The sequence below is a fragment of the Crocodylus siamensis genome, chromosome 1, assembly GCF_052110815.1.
Source record: "Crocodylus siamensis isolate JL-2025a chromosome 1, ASM5211081v1, whole genome shotgun sequence".
Taxonomy (NCBI): Eukaryota; Metazoa; Chordata; order Crocodylia; family Crocodylidae; genus Crocodylus; species Crocodylus siamensis.
Genome location: NC_143395.1, coordinates 220,765,157 through 220,779,733, shown reverse-complemented (window position 1 = coordinate 220,779,733; position 14,577 = coordinate 220,765,157). Strand labels below are relative to the sequence as shown.

The window sequence follows — 14,577 nt, the reverse complement described above, 5'->3', positions numbered from 1 at the left end:
GCCTGTCCTCTCATGCCTCACACACAGATCCAAGATGAGGGGCTTCCCCAACATGTTCAGTGGATAGGGGGGACCTCATCTTGGATTGCAGTAAATACTGTACACTGATTAATAACAGACCAGAGTCTGAACAACATGCAGACGGATCTCTTACAGTGCAATAATGAAACCGGTCCCTTGATCTGAAACCCTGTACAATTACAAATGAAGTAATACTGTGACCAAATCTTCCCAGAGGGTGTTTGGACTCAATACTGTACTCTGCAGAAGAGGGAGCCTTTGGCATTCTTCAGGAGGAGCAGCCAGTGGCTGAAAGAGCAAGGCAAGATTTCAAGTGAGGCTTGGGATGCACTGGCAGGGCCATGCATTAGGTAGCTGGCAGGCTTGAATAGAGCTTGCTTGCCCTTTGTAGGTACTTGCTTGCACAAACGCTTGAACCTACAGGATATTTGTCAGATTCTACATTTCCAGTGTCCTGATTAGGGTGAGACTCTTCTCTTCTTCTGCCAAACTTGGAAGTTTTGAAAAACCCCTCCACAGAGCAGTGTTGTCATGTGGGCCATCTGCAGAAAAGACTTTGTATTCTTGGGAAGTGTCCATAGTGCAGGGGTGTGTTACAAAGCAGCTGCCACCAATGTGGAATTAAGTATTAAGTAGAAATTGGTAATAACTGATGAGACTGTGAGTCAAAAGATGCCATACGTAGTCTGATCTCTGCTCTCTTCAGCAGGTGGAGAAGGAAAGAGAAGAAGGCTGGTTTGCATTAGCAACACACTTCTTGTAAGAGAGGATGAATTGCACAAATCCTATTTTATTTTTAAATTATTTTTTGGAGACTACTATGACATCCCTCCCCAAGGCTGTAAGACCAAAGTATCCACCTGTCAGTGCCATTTGTATAGAGATCCAGCTCTTGTGTCTGTGTTCTCCTTTAAACTAATGCAGTCATAAGTACAGGCTTGAGAATGGGATGCTCAGATGGACAGTAGGATGTTATCTTTTAGTTCCTGTTGGATGATAAGGGCTATACCTACCCCTCAGCACACATCTGAAATTATATTATACATGCTAAAGAAAGAGGCTTCTGAAGAAGATACCTTCCATGGCCATCTCTGATGCATGTATTGATACAAAGGTAACCAGGATTGAGGATTGACTTTGTGTGCACATGTGCATCAAACAGCCTTGATCATCATTGGTGAACTAGTCTGTCGCATGACTGGATACACATTAGAAAGAAACGATTTTTGATATGCTGCATGTGGTGAATGGTTTGTGGAAGTTCATATTCTTGTATGAAGACAGTCCTCTAATTAAAGAGCTGTGACTGATAAATCAAGTGTATAAACAAGACCACAGTGATGCTTCAATTTTTGACACCTATATGCTAGTACACATAAGTGCCCAGTCTTACTGCTTCTGTGTCACAGTGAGTAGCCTCGCTCTGAACTGAGCCTCAGCAAGATTTTCCTTAAAATGAGGGAAATGCTTAAGAGAGAAATCCATTTTTTCCAGAGTTCCCAGCCAGTTCTCAACACTCTGCATAAAGAAGGCCTTCATGCCATAGACCTATTTTCATTTCCCAAGGCAAAGAAAACATTTTTCTGAGAGTCCTTTGGTCCTGCAATTCTTTTCTTGTGTGGACTTCTTGCTACCCCCATCAGGTCTGACTTCAAAGCCAGAGAATCTTGTGAATGGAGCGCAAGAGCTAGAAGCAAAGGAAGTACATTCTTCTCAGTGAACACAGAAGATACCATTTAAAATTATTATGAATATTTCTTTGTAACAGGAAATCCTCCATTCTGGTATTCCCCTCCCTCTCTCCCTCCCTCCCTCCCTGCACAGAGTTTGTGTTTCTAGTTTTGAAAAATTTTGGACAGTTGAACTTTAGGGTTGCAGAGTGCTCACAGGAACAGATGGTTAACTGAGTATCTGCTTCCCCTGCCCTCGGTGGTGTGGTTAGCCCATTAGTGATGACTCGAAAGTTTCCTCTTTTTACAAAGACACTTACGGTAAGTTGAAAAGGTCACTTTGAAGTTGAAACCTGAGTTTCTCTACTTGCATTTTTTTTTATTTTTTTTTACACCCCCCAGACCACCAATCTCTTTGATACCACAGTGAAGTCTGTGTTCTATGTTAAATTGTTCTGCATGTGTGCATTATCTAGGGGTTGCCATATGATATTGTGTACATTTTATATGGTACTTTTTAACCTAGCAATCATTCATGAGTGATTAAAGAATTTTATTAATATTGGTATTTTTCCCTTTTTTACTCCTTTTAATTTACAGTTTTACCTTTTGAGGTTGGAAATTTTCCATGCTTGGGGTGTCTACCCAGAAAACATTTATTTTGTTGGAAAGTGTAAGAAAAAACTTTTCAGCTGTCTGTGAGGTTTAGAAGAATGGAAAAAACCTTACTCATAAATTTAAAAAAAATTTTTAAAATAAGATTCCATTAAGCCAACCCATTTTCTAAGTCTGATATTTGGTAGTCCCTCAGTCTTTGTGCTGTGCAGCATTTTGTTTTGGTTGTTAAGACTGTCAGAATATCCACTCAGGCTGATGCAAAATGAGGAATGCTGAGTCTTAAACAACAGTGTATGCTATAGATAGCTACATATCCAAGCACACCCACATGGGCACTATTTTTGAATGGTTCCAGAATATTTCATACAGTATAAATGTTCTACAGTGCCCATTAATGAAGGAGGTATGCTGGAGTGGGGGAGGGGGTCACTGCTGACTTATTCTGTTCCTTATTCATGAGCCTTGTCTCTCTCTTATTTATAAATGTGAGACTGGAAAGAATCTCCTGGGTCAGAAAATCCAACCCTTATCTTGAAAGCAGCCACAATGTAAAATTCCCTGCATAGAATGAGTCATCTAACCCTGCTGTGGGTGGATCTAAAAACACTTTGATTTTTTTTAAAAAATGCCCAAGGAGCAAGTTTCTTGGTGAAACCCAGCCCCCTTGAAGTTGATCAAAACACCTCTGTTGGGCTTTGGAGGGCTCAGAAATAATCAGATAGATTGTATTATCTCTACCATGGTGTTAGAATTGGCTGGATGTCCAGGGATGTACTCAGCAGCTGCTTTATACCAGCTGGCACAAGGTGGATCCTGCAACTGGATCCTGATAACTGAAAATTTGAAACTTCCCTTGTTGTGTTGCCAGATGTGCTGCTTCTGGAATTTAGAAGAACCATGCTAAACTTTGTTGAAACTCCTTGTGACAGGATAAGGCTATTGTTACGTGGTATGTAAATTGTCCTTATGTCCCAAGGGTTGGGGGCAAGACTGAGCAAGCAGCACTTGCTTCTCAGTATTTGCTTCTAGGTCATGCAGTAAAGTGAAGCTGTTGCCATTAGCGCATTCATCTTAACTTTCTGTGGACTGCAGTGGTGGTACAGGGAGATGGCTACGATTGATATAGATTCTGTTGACTCATGGGATAAGTCAGGGAAGACTCCGTCTACCACAAGGTGGTGGGGGAGCAGAGGGTATGTTACATTTAGTGTAAATTTTTTCTCTTGGCAGCGGGTTTCTGTTTCTTTCCTGATAAGATGCAAAAAAAAGTTTCCCTTTTTTTCCAGGCCTTTCAGCTTCCTCCTTTTTGTCGTAAGTGCAGCATTCAGCACAATGCCAAAGCCACAGTAAGCATAAAACCAGAAACTGACAGGCTCAAAGACAGGCTGCAGTTCCCCTGCTTACTTTGCTTCCATCTGTTATGGTCAATATTATTTGGTTGGAAAATACAGCTATTAGGAAATTTAGCAAAGGAGCTCTGTGGCAAAACGTTAACTTCAGCTAAGATTTGTCAGTTCTCTGACCAGAAGATGTCATTCCAAATGAACTAAGTTTCTTGTTGATTTGGGGGGATGGAAACAAAAATGTTTTTCTTTCTTGTTTTTTACCCATTCCTTTTTCCAGCTGAAAAGGTTGGAAAAAATGTTTTATTAAAAAGGAGCAGTGGGGCATGTTTCTGCTTCTCTAACACTACATTACCTTTAGAAGTAGGGGGTAGGGAGAAATAGGGGTCAAAGAAAGAGGGGAAGGCCATCAGACATCCAGAAACAAAAGACTTCTGGCTTTTTAGTTTCAGTTTTCAGAAACTCGACTAATTAATGTGGACCTTTTGCTTTTATAAATATAAAGGTTAAATGAGGTGAAATGACATCTTGAAACAATATTTTCCATTCTGCTATAAAAATGACCTCCAACAACCCTAATTTTAATTTTTCAGTTGGGAAGATATCAATGGGAAATCTCTCTTATTTTTTAGCAGTGCAAACTCCCTGACTGGTTCTGCTTGGAAGGAGGCAGTTTCTCCTCCAGCATTTACTATTAATTAGGGATTTCAGGGCAACATTTTCAAGAAAGTTGATATCACCTTTTCATACTCCCAGAAATGGGTGAGGCCACTGCCAAGGTGCCTCATCCTTTTATAGATATAAAAAACAAAGCAGCAGGTCTCTACCCTGCAGTCTGAAGAATCAGTGGCCATGTAGGGCATGTAGAGGTAGACTATTGGGTCTCAACCTTTGGCACCTTTTGGAAAACACCAGCTCTTAGCTTTCACTTGTTTTTAACTACTGAAAAATAATAAAGCAATGCTGTTTCAAAGAACTCAGAAAGACCACAACAGGTCAAGCTGTCTCTGGCAGTATGGATTCCTATCTGAAATCTCTGGATTTATTTTGTGAACCATGTGTAGGTGTTTGCACCCCTGATGACCTTAAAAGATTCTCAGAGAATCCCAGGGTGCTATGGCGTCCTGGTTAAAGAATCACTGGGGTGGTAGATACACAGGGGCAAGCAGGGATGAGAACCAAAAAAAAGATCTAATTTAAGGCCTTTTCTGAAGACATTATAAGGAGGGAGAGGGAGGTGGAGCATCCTGAGATCCTAGAATATAGGCATAAATGCTAGATGGAAGTTTTCAACATACTGCATTTCATAAATAAAATGAGCAGTAGCTTATGAATCCCAGAAAAATTGAACACTTTAGACATCACTATTGCAAAACACTCTCAGGTGGGATTTTTGAAGCATCCCAAGGGAATTAGTCACCAAGATCTCATTAAAGTCTAACAGAATTACATGCTTCGCTCCCTTGAACAACGCAGCCCTCAGCAGCTCAGCAAAACAGGTCTTGGGTAATAAGATGACTGAACAGTTCTGTGGCAATGAAATCTCAGACATGGTATTTCCAACAGGTCCTCTGAGTATCCAGATTCTGTATTTAGATGCTCAAATCAGCAGTTACATGCATAACACTAGCATTTATAAATGATGTTATAATACATGATTTAGATAGACCCTTTATTATAGGACCTTCACTTGGATCCTTCTAATGTAAACAAGCCCAGCTTTCATAGGTTCACTCGCAGCGATATCAAACAGAGCTTGCTGAGTGCCTTTGAACTGAAAACTAATCCAGTAGTATCCAAAAATAATTACTTTGTACAAATGAGCTAAACAAGCCTATGCAGATACTGCAGGGTTTTTCTTGTAGACCACACCCATCCTGCTGTGAGGCAACAGCTTTAATTTTTCACTCTGTTATTAAATGGTCAAGACAACATCAACTTCAAGCCTGTCAGAGAAACAAAGTTATGTGTATGGGCATGCCCCCAGTGGTGGATGGATGTGCTGACCCATTTATGTGCGCACGTTGCCTGGAAAATGCCAGTTTAAGCATGTACAAAATTTGGCATTTCACCAAGCATCCTGCTTTGTGGTCATTTTATTTTAAAGGCTCTTCAGTTTGTTTTACTTGGAGGGAGGGGGTGAGGATGGACACATTCTACAAAGTGAGGGCTAAAAGAGAAGCTGAAAGACTGCTATGTGGAAGTGATGGTTATCTCCGAATAGTAGGGATCATACATGAGTTGGTATCTCCTTTCTGAATAAGGAAAAGAGCATTCGGTGAGGGCAAGTGGACCAGATGCCTTGAAACTATACAGCTTGGAAGTAGGCAGTTATGAGAGAGCTCCTGCCCCAGTGTCCAAAGGGTCCTGTATTTCATCTGTGGTATAGCATGGGCTCATCAACCAGGAGTTTGGGGTTTGTTGAATAAAGCTTGAGGAAGCACCTTGAAGCTCAGTGTTTTATGCATGCAACTTCCTAGCATTTCTGCTCCTAATATCCTGCCTGAAGCTTCTAGCAATACCAGGTATGAGGGTTTTCACCTCCCAAGGGTAGGAGGCCCCCCAACACAGGGCTGCACAGACAGGTGGCTGACCACCATGTCTATTCACAGGTAGGAAGTTAAGTTACAGACAATGAAGATGCAGTGGGGGACACACCTAAAGCCCTCCAGATAAGAGAGAAACTGCCCTAGGTCTCATTTGCATCTGAGATGGAACCATATGACAGCTCATTTAAATGGGAGATGGAGAACAGAAAGCTGGAAGCAAAGACTGCAGTGAATTCTGGGATCAGAGAAGCAGGGGAGCACTGCATGAAGGGGAATCTGTGCTCCAAATGCTAATCAACCCACATGTACACACATCCAGCTCAGCATTTATCAGACCAATTCTAATCTGGATTTACAAAGGACTCCCCCCTCACACACACACACACGCACCTCATCTAACTGGAACTAAGCAGAAGTAAAGTTTACTAGGCATCTCAGGCCGTACATTCCCCAGTCCCACTATGGGAGGCCTATTTAAACTTGATTGACTAAAACTCAGTTGCCAGGTTAGGGAATGCTGAGGCAAGAGACCAAGTCAGAGTGGGGATAGGCAACATTTGAACAATGTTAAAGGGTTCATCACAGTGTCCAGCCTGTTGGAGCCCTGACCACAAACGCTGTCATACTTTTCCCGAGATGACTGGTGGAAGTCTGCCCCACAAAATTTATGAACACTCAAGTAATCCCTTTTAGCAAGATCTGGAAAAGTCATGCTAAGCTGAGGTTTGTTCACAACAGGTAAACATCCAAAACCCTGATGCTGCAAGCTATTGTTTCTGAAGAAACAATGAGGTATCCTATCCAGTATATCTGTTATTCATAAGAATTTCAAGCTGGCTCCTAAGTGTCTGGTTACTCCTTAAAAACTTATGTTTTTCCTGGTTGTTAATCAATTTCTTGAGATGTTCCAAACCAGATAACCCCTTGTCGATAGAATTATTTACACTATTAAAAGAATGCTTTGAAGAAGCTGAATTGAGGGTATAAAATCTAAAAAAAAGCAGCAAAGTTGTGCTTCAAGAGAAGAAATCTCTCTGACACCATCCGCTGTTGTTCCCAAGAAGCTGGAAGAAACAGATCATCTCCCTTCAAGGATTGTGTAAAAAACTTTACCTGTCAGCATTGCAACCCGAGCGCCTTGGACTGGTGAGATCCCAGTTCTCACACTGTCTTTTCTCTCTAGGCATAGATTTCTGAACCTGAACTGTATTAGTTAAGCTTGAGCTAAGTTTCCCCAAATACTTAGTGAAACCAGGGTAGTATTGTAATTGTTTGTATTTGTTTTCCTTTGCATGTCTATTACTACTAGTGCCATTATGTATGTCATATACTTAGCAATTAAATAACTTTTATAGTTGAACTGATGGTAAACCGGGTGTATTTTTCCTTCTTTACTTTTCCTTCCCCGCTTGCTCTGCAGTAATGCTTCTTTTACTTAAGCTAAAGATCCCTGTGAAGCCCAGAAATACTGTGAGGTCTGCTCATCAAGAGGCTACCACTACTAGGACAGTTAGGACAAAAGATTGGGACATGCTGAGTTTGAGAGACATAAGGGGATCAGCTTGTACAGGCTGATTGACCCAGTTTGGCTCAGACATGCCCTAATGAACTGAATGCTGCCCCATGAGGGTGTCAGCTGGACACCCAGCCGGGTTCAGAGGTATTCTGTGTGCTTGTGTCTGACTGCATTTTATTGTTACCTTAATGAACTGATTCCTGGCATATGAGGGTGTCAGCTAATCAACCCAGCTGGGTCAGGTGTGTCACATTAATCTGTGTGTTTGTGTGTGTGTGACTGATATGGTGGTTGGAGGAACCCAGCCCCACTGGAACTGACTCCTGCAAAATAGCTCCATGGGGGGTGAGGACTTGCAGAAGGGAGATGTACAGCTCCGTATAGAAACACAACACATGCAGCACATTGATAGAATTACAAAGACCCTAGAAACATATCCCTAATAAATGAGCACACCACAAAATGGTGGGCAAATCTGATAACACTAATGACATTTCCAGCAGTAGTGGTTCTGGGCAGCCTTTGTAGTGAACAGAAGCATTGAGCTAACTCAGGGATGTCTGACACAATGATCTTGGCTTCCTCTGTAAAGCAAAGAGCGGAAGAGAAATAAAATGGAGTCTGCATCTCTCCTGGTTCCAGTCCCTGACCTCTCCCCTAGAGTAGCTCAGACAGGTTGAGCCATGCAGCATGGACAAAGCAAGTAGAAGAGGAGGGCATGCATTACAGACAGCAGTTTAGACTTAGCAGGCTGCATGGTGAACGTTTGGCCAATCGAAGATTAAAAAAATGAAAGGGTCAAAAATGGGGAGGAGCACTTTTAGCTGAACCACAAGTGTTGGCAGGCCTTCTGTCCTTTGGCCCACTCTCCCAGTCCTCTTAGCTGAGCCAGTGCCCCCCACTCATGGTGCAATTGTTTGGTGCAGATGTCTCTGCAGCTCCCTCTGCCACGGCTGCACTTCTTGGGGAAAGAGGACCTAATTATTCCAAAACAGCTGTCTTTGTAGGTCTAGAAAAACATGCACAAGATGGGACAATGGGAAACTTGTTCAGATGGTTGATGCTGAACCTGTAAACTATCTTTGGGTGAAACTCATAGAAGCTGCAGAGCTTTAAACTAATAATACTCTGGGTTGTCTTCCACCTCATGTTCCTCCAAGATATCTTCCCTCTTCCAAGTTGTCCTTGTCATCCATGAAGGAGAAATGGCAGGACAGGACAACTGTGCTGAAGGACCATACCCTTAGTTCTTTCACAGCTTCTGGGGACAGTGCACAGTCAGCCCAGAAGGCCATGAGTTCAGCCATAACCCAGAACCACCCTGCCTCCTCTGGGCAGGCCCTCACTCTGCCACTGTCACCCGCTTCCCATCCCATCTCTGTCTGCCCTGCCATACCCCGTCCTTGTGCCCTGTACAGATACTGCCTGCCTCTTCCATGGGCCTTGCTAACTCAAGGAGAGCAGACCCCACAGAAATGCAGCGGGAGGCAGTGAGAGCGACTACCTAAGAATGCACAAGAGGAGTAGGTGTGTACCCCCCCACACACACACACAGTAGGCTAAGGAGCAGCTTTGTAGACAAAAGGGATTATTCACTGACCAAGAAGGGAAGCTGGCCTCACTCATTTTTGCAGCTCCAGAGGCTTTGCAACAGCACAGTGTCACAGAGCCCAAGCCTGCTCTCTCCTGGTTTGCTTCAGCCCAGATTCAGTGCTCTCCTTTGGTGCTGGGGTGACCCCAGGCTTGGAGAAGGGCCTCTTGAATGTGGGTACTCCCAGGAGGAACTGACACTTCTCACACAGTTCAAGGAGACTGTAGGGTATGAACTAAGCTGTCCTTGGGGTCAAGATTAAACCTGTTATGGTCAGGCACCAACACAGGGGTGGAAGGGTTGAGGGTTCTTCTGCTTTCCAGTCCTATGGGAGCAGCTGACTTTAGCCCCCACTTTTACAGAACTCACAAAGCCACAGGTAGGTACCAGGCTCAACCACCCCTTTTTCAGATGACTCCTGAGGCCAGAGAACCACCGGAGGCAGCCTGATACCAACCTGCACCCATGGGGACAGCACAGGACAGCGGTGTGGACAGTTCACTGCCCACAACCCCCATAAATTCTAACACCCGAGTTTCATGAATGAGCTCAGATCTTTGCCTTCCAGTGCTCGGCTCTTCTAAAATGACAGGGTTCTGACAAGGAAGGTCTTTCTTGTAAGTTATCCAGATAACCTTATAACTCTAACTCCAACCTAAGAAACTCCTTCTTGGACAAAACAGTCAATAAGGCAAAGCACAGTAGGAGCCTGCTGATAAGGTTCATCTGTTGTGCTTTCTTATTACTGAGTGCCCTGCAATATTTAAAATGCCCATCACCAAGTGTATTTGTAGAAATTGCCATTCACCAAGAAGCATTCCCATGGGCCCACACAAATCAAGGCTCTGCCCCAAATCCACCTCCACTCCAAACACCCAGGAAGAAATAGTAATAGCACATTGTAAATGCTGAAGAGGAAGTGATGTTGTGTCTGATGGTCCATGCAGGTGGAACCAAGAAGAGACAGGTAAAGCGACAAGAAAATTAAGGATGAATATTGGGAAAAGCTTCCTGGCAGTGAGGTGGGAGAGGCTGTAAAATAGTCTTCCTGGGGAAGGGGTGGAGACCTCACTGCCTGTCACATGTAAAGGTAGATGGGACATAGTGCTGAAAAAAATATTCCACAGGGTGTTGTCCTATGGGAGCACCAGACAGGAAGTTGTAAATCGAATCAAATAGGTTCTTTACACAACTAACATCTGGGACGCACCTCAACAAACGTGAAGTGCAGGGGTGCACATTTCCCACAGGACAAATAGCTGTGGCACATATTTGTGCCGCTGCTATTTGTCCCTGAACACACCCCTGCACGCACAATCCGGTGTACAGCAAAGGGACCTGGGTGGGGTAGGGGAGGCTGGGGCCAGCAGTAGGGGGTGTTCTAAGCTTTGGTTGCCAATTCAATTCAAAGAAGATTTGGCCCGATTCAGAGACCAAATCACCAAATCCAAATTGAATTGGGAGACCAAAAAAACCCTCCAAATCAGTTCGGAAAAAGATTTAGAGTCTTGCTTTCAGCAGTTTGAGGTGCAGTTTCCCCAAATCCCCTCCACCTGTCTCCTTGAAACTTGGCAGGCTTCATGCCCTCAGAAGGGTCTACCATCCCTGCTGTTTTCATCCAAATCTGCCAAAAAATGACAAAGTTATTGGTATTTCAGTGATTCCCCACTATAGTCTATGGCTAAATCACCAAATCTCTTTGAATCAGTGCCAAATCTTCGAAGCCAATTTGGCTGAATCAATTCAGGATAGTGATCCAAATCTCTGAATCAGATCACTGTCCTCTGAATCAGCCAAATCCAAATCGAATACTTCCATATTCACACAGGCTGAACCAGCAGCCTTACTTGCATTCCTGGGGGGCTTCTGAGGCAGCAGTGGTACCAAGCCACCCCCTCCGAGCCTGGCCAGCAGATTGTGGCTCTGGCTGGCCAGGCTCCAGTTTCTGTTGGCACACACTACTGCCACATGTGCTGCACTGCTTTTTTTAGTGGTGTTCTCTTTTTACACTGGGATCTCCCAGTGTCAAAAAACCCTCCACTCCATTGCATGAGTGCACATATACCACATGCAGTTTGCAGCACCTCAAACAGCTTTGAGGCACTGCAAACTTCATATGCATGCTCATGGGGACATGCCCCTGTGATGCTAACATTGGATTAAGAATTTAATTTCCTCTGCTGACTCGGGTAGACATGTGTGATTGTTCCAATATGCACAGAGTTTACAGAGTTGTTAGGCATTCACAAAAATACATATAAATATGCCCCTGGGATGTTTCTTTTGAATTCAGAAACCAGAAGACACCTTCAACCTTCTCCTCCACCACTTCCCTGGGAGGCACATCCACAGCAGGAGCAAAGGCATAGGCAGGCACCACAAGGAAGGCCCTCCTGAAACCTTACAGACACAGCAGCTGTGTTGGGCTTCTTGTCTCAGTTTCCCCTGGGTTCTACAACTGGGAGAAGGGGTCAAGGGGACAGATGTCATAATCTACAAGCCATGCTTTTAGTACTGCTTGCACCTCTGGCTTTTCCCTATCCTCCCACTTTTGGAACAATGCATTAAAGCAGGGGTTGGCAACCCCTGGCACATGTGCCAAGCATGGCATGCAAGGCCATTTTGCTTGCTTCACCGTGTCCAGCCCCAGCTCCGGGAAGCTGCTGCCAGCAACGGAGACCGAGCTGCTCCAAGCAGGGCTTGCAGCTTCCCAGCTGCCTGCTGAGAGCAGCTGGGGATCCTGGCTGGCAGCAGCTCCCAAGAGCCAGGGCAGCTGCAGCCAGGAGGCTCCAAACAGCTGCACTGGGCTCCTGCACCAGCTTCACACTGGCGCCTGCAGGTGCGCCTCGGAGCTGGTGGTGGCAGCGGGGCCTGAGGAAGCACAGCCCCCGTCTCTCCCCCACTCCCAGCACGGAGGTGATGAGCCTAGTGCAGCTGTTTGCAGCCAGCCGACTGCTTGCTGCAGCTGCCTAGAGCCTGGGCTGGCTGTAAGCAGGGGCTTTGGGTGGGGAGCAAGGGGTAGCAGAGCATCCTACCATGTACCCCTTGCCCTCATTTCGTTTTTCTGCCATGCCGGAACTCTGGCACCTTCTGAGGTAGGCATTATGGTGTTTCTTTTCACTCCAGCCAAAAAACGTTGCCTACCCCTGCATTAAAGCATCACATAAAAAACATGTTTTTACTTAATGTGCATTAAAATAGGCTAATGCACATTAAGCATCACTTTAAAAACATGCTCTTTAGTTAATGCACATTAAGCCAGCCTAGTGCACATTTTCCTAGTATCTCAAAATGGAGGTACTACTAGATTTAATGTGCATTAACTAAAGCACATTAATGCATGTGTAGATGTGCCCAGTGTGGATAACTCCAGAAAACTACCTGTTGAGGCAGAGGGGCCTGGATAGCTCTGTTGTTTGTGTGCCTCTCTTTCTAGTTAAAATGCCAGGTGTAGCATTTATATTTGCAGTTACAGTTGTATTAATTTGAATTAGCACCTGTAGCACCCTGACTAACCATTCAGGTGTGAACAAACCTTGAAGCTTTGATGATCCAAGTGCAATAATGAGGTTAGCAGGTAAGGAGGAGAACCAAATTCCTCTACTAAGCTGGAAGCTACCACTTTCCTCCCTGGGTCTTTGCAGCAGGACAACTCCATACTAATAATAAAACAAGCATTGGCAGGCCTACAGTCTGTGGTCTGGGCCAACAGGGATTTCCTACATGAGGCAGAAATCCAGGCAGTGGGGATCAAGTGAGTTTGGCAAGGCAAGAGCTGGGAGTGCAATGCTGGGGAGAAGCCTTGATTCTGGCAGCCCCCAAGGTGTGCTAAGCCTGGGAAAGCTCCTGCAGAGAAGCTCACTAAAGGCTTGATGCTCTTCAGCAAAGGTGGGTGCGGGGAGGCTTGTTCTTCCTTCACCTAAGGTCACTGGAACAGGGGGAGCTAGCAACCTTTGAGAGTGGCATGTTGCCACTTGTGACTCAACTGTCATGGGCCATGATTGCTTTTGCCACCACAAGACACCGATTTCCTCCACAGTATCCCCTCTGCAGTGCCCAAGCAGCCTGCTACTGCCTCTGTCATGTGCTGTCAATTTCCATCCCTAGTGGCAGGGGCAGGATGGAGTTTGGAGAGAGTGGCAAGCAGCACCTACCATAGGAGACAGGAAAGAAGGAGCAAGGAGAGCTGCAGAAGAGTACTGCAGAAGAGATCAATGGCATGGCACAGAGTAGAAAAAGAAGATACACAAGGCTGAGCTGTGTACCCCAGGCACTGGTGCTGGACACAGAACCTCCCTGTTACACCTCTGATGGATGCTAAATGGTCACATATGTGACAAGCTGTTGGCTAGAAGCAGGCATGTCTGGGCTGTACCTGTTATGGGAAATGAAACAGCAGCAATCTTCCTCTTGGCTGCTTCCCCACACAGCTACCTTTATTCCACCACCCTATCCTCACCTGCATCACCAGGCTGCTTGCTGTTACATAAGGCAGAAAATATGTATGTATTTGCACGCATACATACGTGTGTGTAACTGTTTCTAGAACACTACTAAGCCTGGCAAATCCATAAAGTACTGGACCCTTTTCTTCATTCTTTCTGTATTTGTTTGAATAACACTATTACATTGCACCTCCCAAAGCCCTGAGGTTTTTAGAGGACTCCTGAAATCCTGAGATTTTACATAAATCTCCCAATAGCCCATCATTGTGACCACAGTGCATCTCATCAGATATGGGAGGGACACAGGCAAAAAAAACAAAGTGAATCTCTGCCACCAATCCTGTCCCCTACCAAGGCTGAAGAAAGAAAGATCTAGTTCAGCATTTCTTAACCCGTGGGTTGTGACCCACTTTCTAGGTCAAGAATATATAAAAGGGTCATGAACAACCTTTAAAAATGCATCAAACTTTAAAAATGAATTCCCCTTTAAAGGAGAAAAACGTGGGAAACAGTGACTTTTCCCTTGCAGGCTGGCAGAGCTCCAGCCTGCAAGGGGTAATGTTGGCTCCCCCATGCCTGGCACCCCACACACCCACCCCTCTGCCCCACACAGTGGAGGGCTGGAGCCTGGGGGCGGCAGACAGTGGATCGGGACTGCCCGTTGAAGTTTACAGATGGGTCCTGGTCCAAAAAAGGTAGAGAATCACTGATCTAGATGATATGCAACTAAAAAGCTGAAGTGACAGGACGTGACCTGACAGCTGCAGAGATGGGGAAAGCCAGAGTGTCTGGCCAAAAGTCACAGACAACACAAGTGTGAACTA

General features: G+C 44.8%; 1 protein-coding gene across 12 annotated transcripts in view; it reads left to right on the top strand.

The window, feature by feature from the left end:
* The window catches only part of SPICE1 (spindle and centriole associated protein 1), a 49,503-nt gene extending 41,942 nt beyond the window's left edge, over nt 1-7,561 (top strand). For 9 of the 12 annotated variants that reach the window (XM_090057429.1, XM_090057467.1, XM_090057421.1 and 6 more), the window contains one exon: nt 728-7,561. In XM_090057429.1, coding sequence (XP_089913555.1) covers nt 728-784 — 57 coding nt within the window. In that variant the 3' untranslated portion in view covers nt 785-7,561. The remainder of the gene's footprint in view (nt 1-727) is intronic. The other 3 variants (XM_090057458.1, XM_090057411.1, XM_090057493.1) reach the window with 1 other exon arrangement.
* Nucleotides 7,562-14,577: the final 7,016 nt, after the last annotated feature.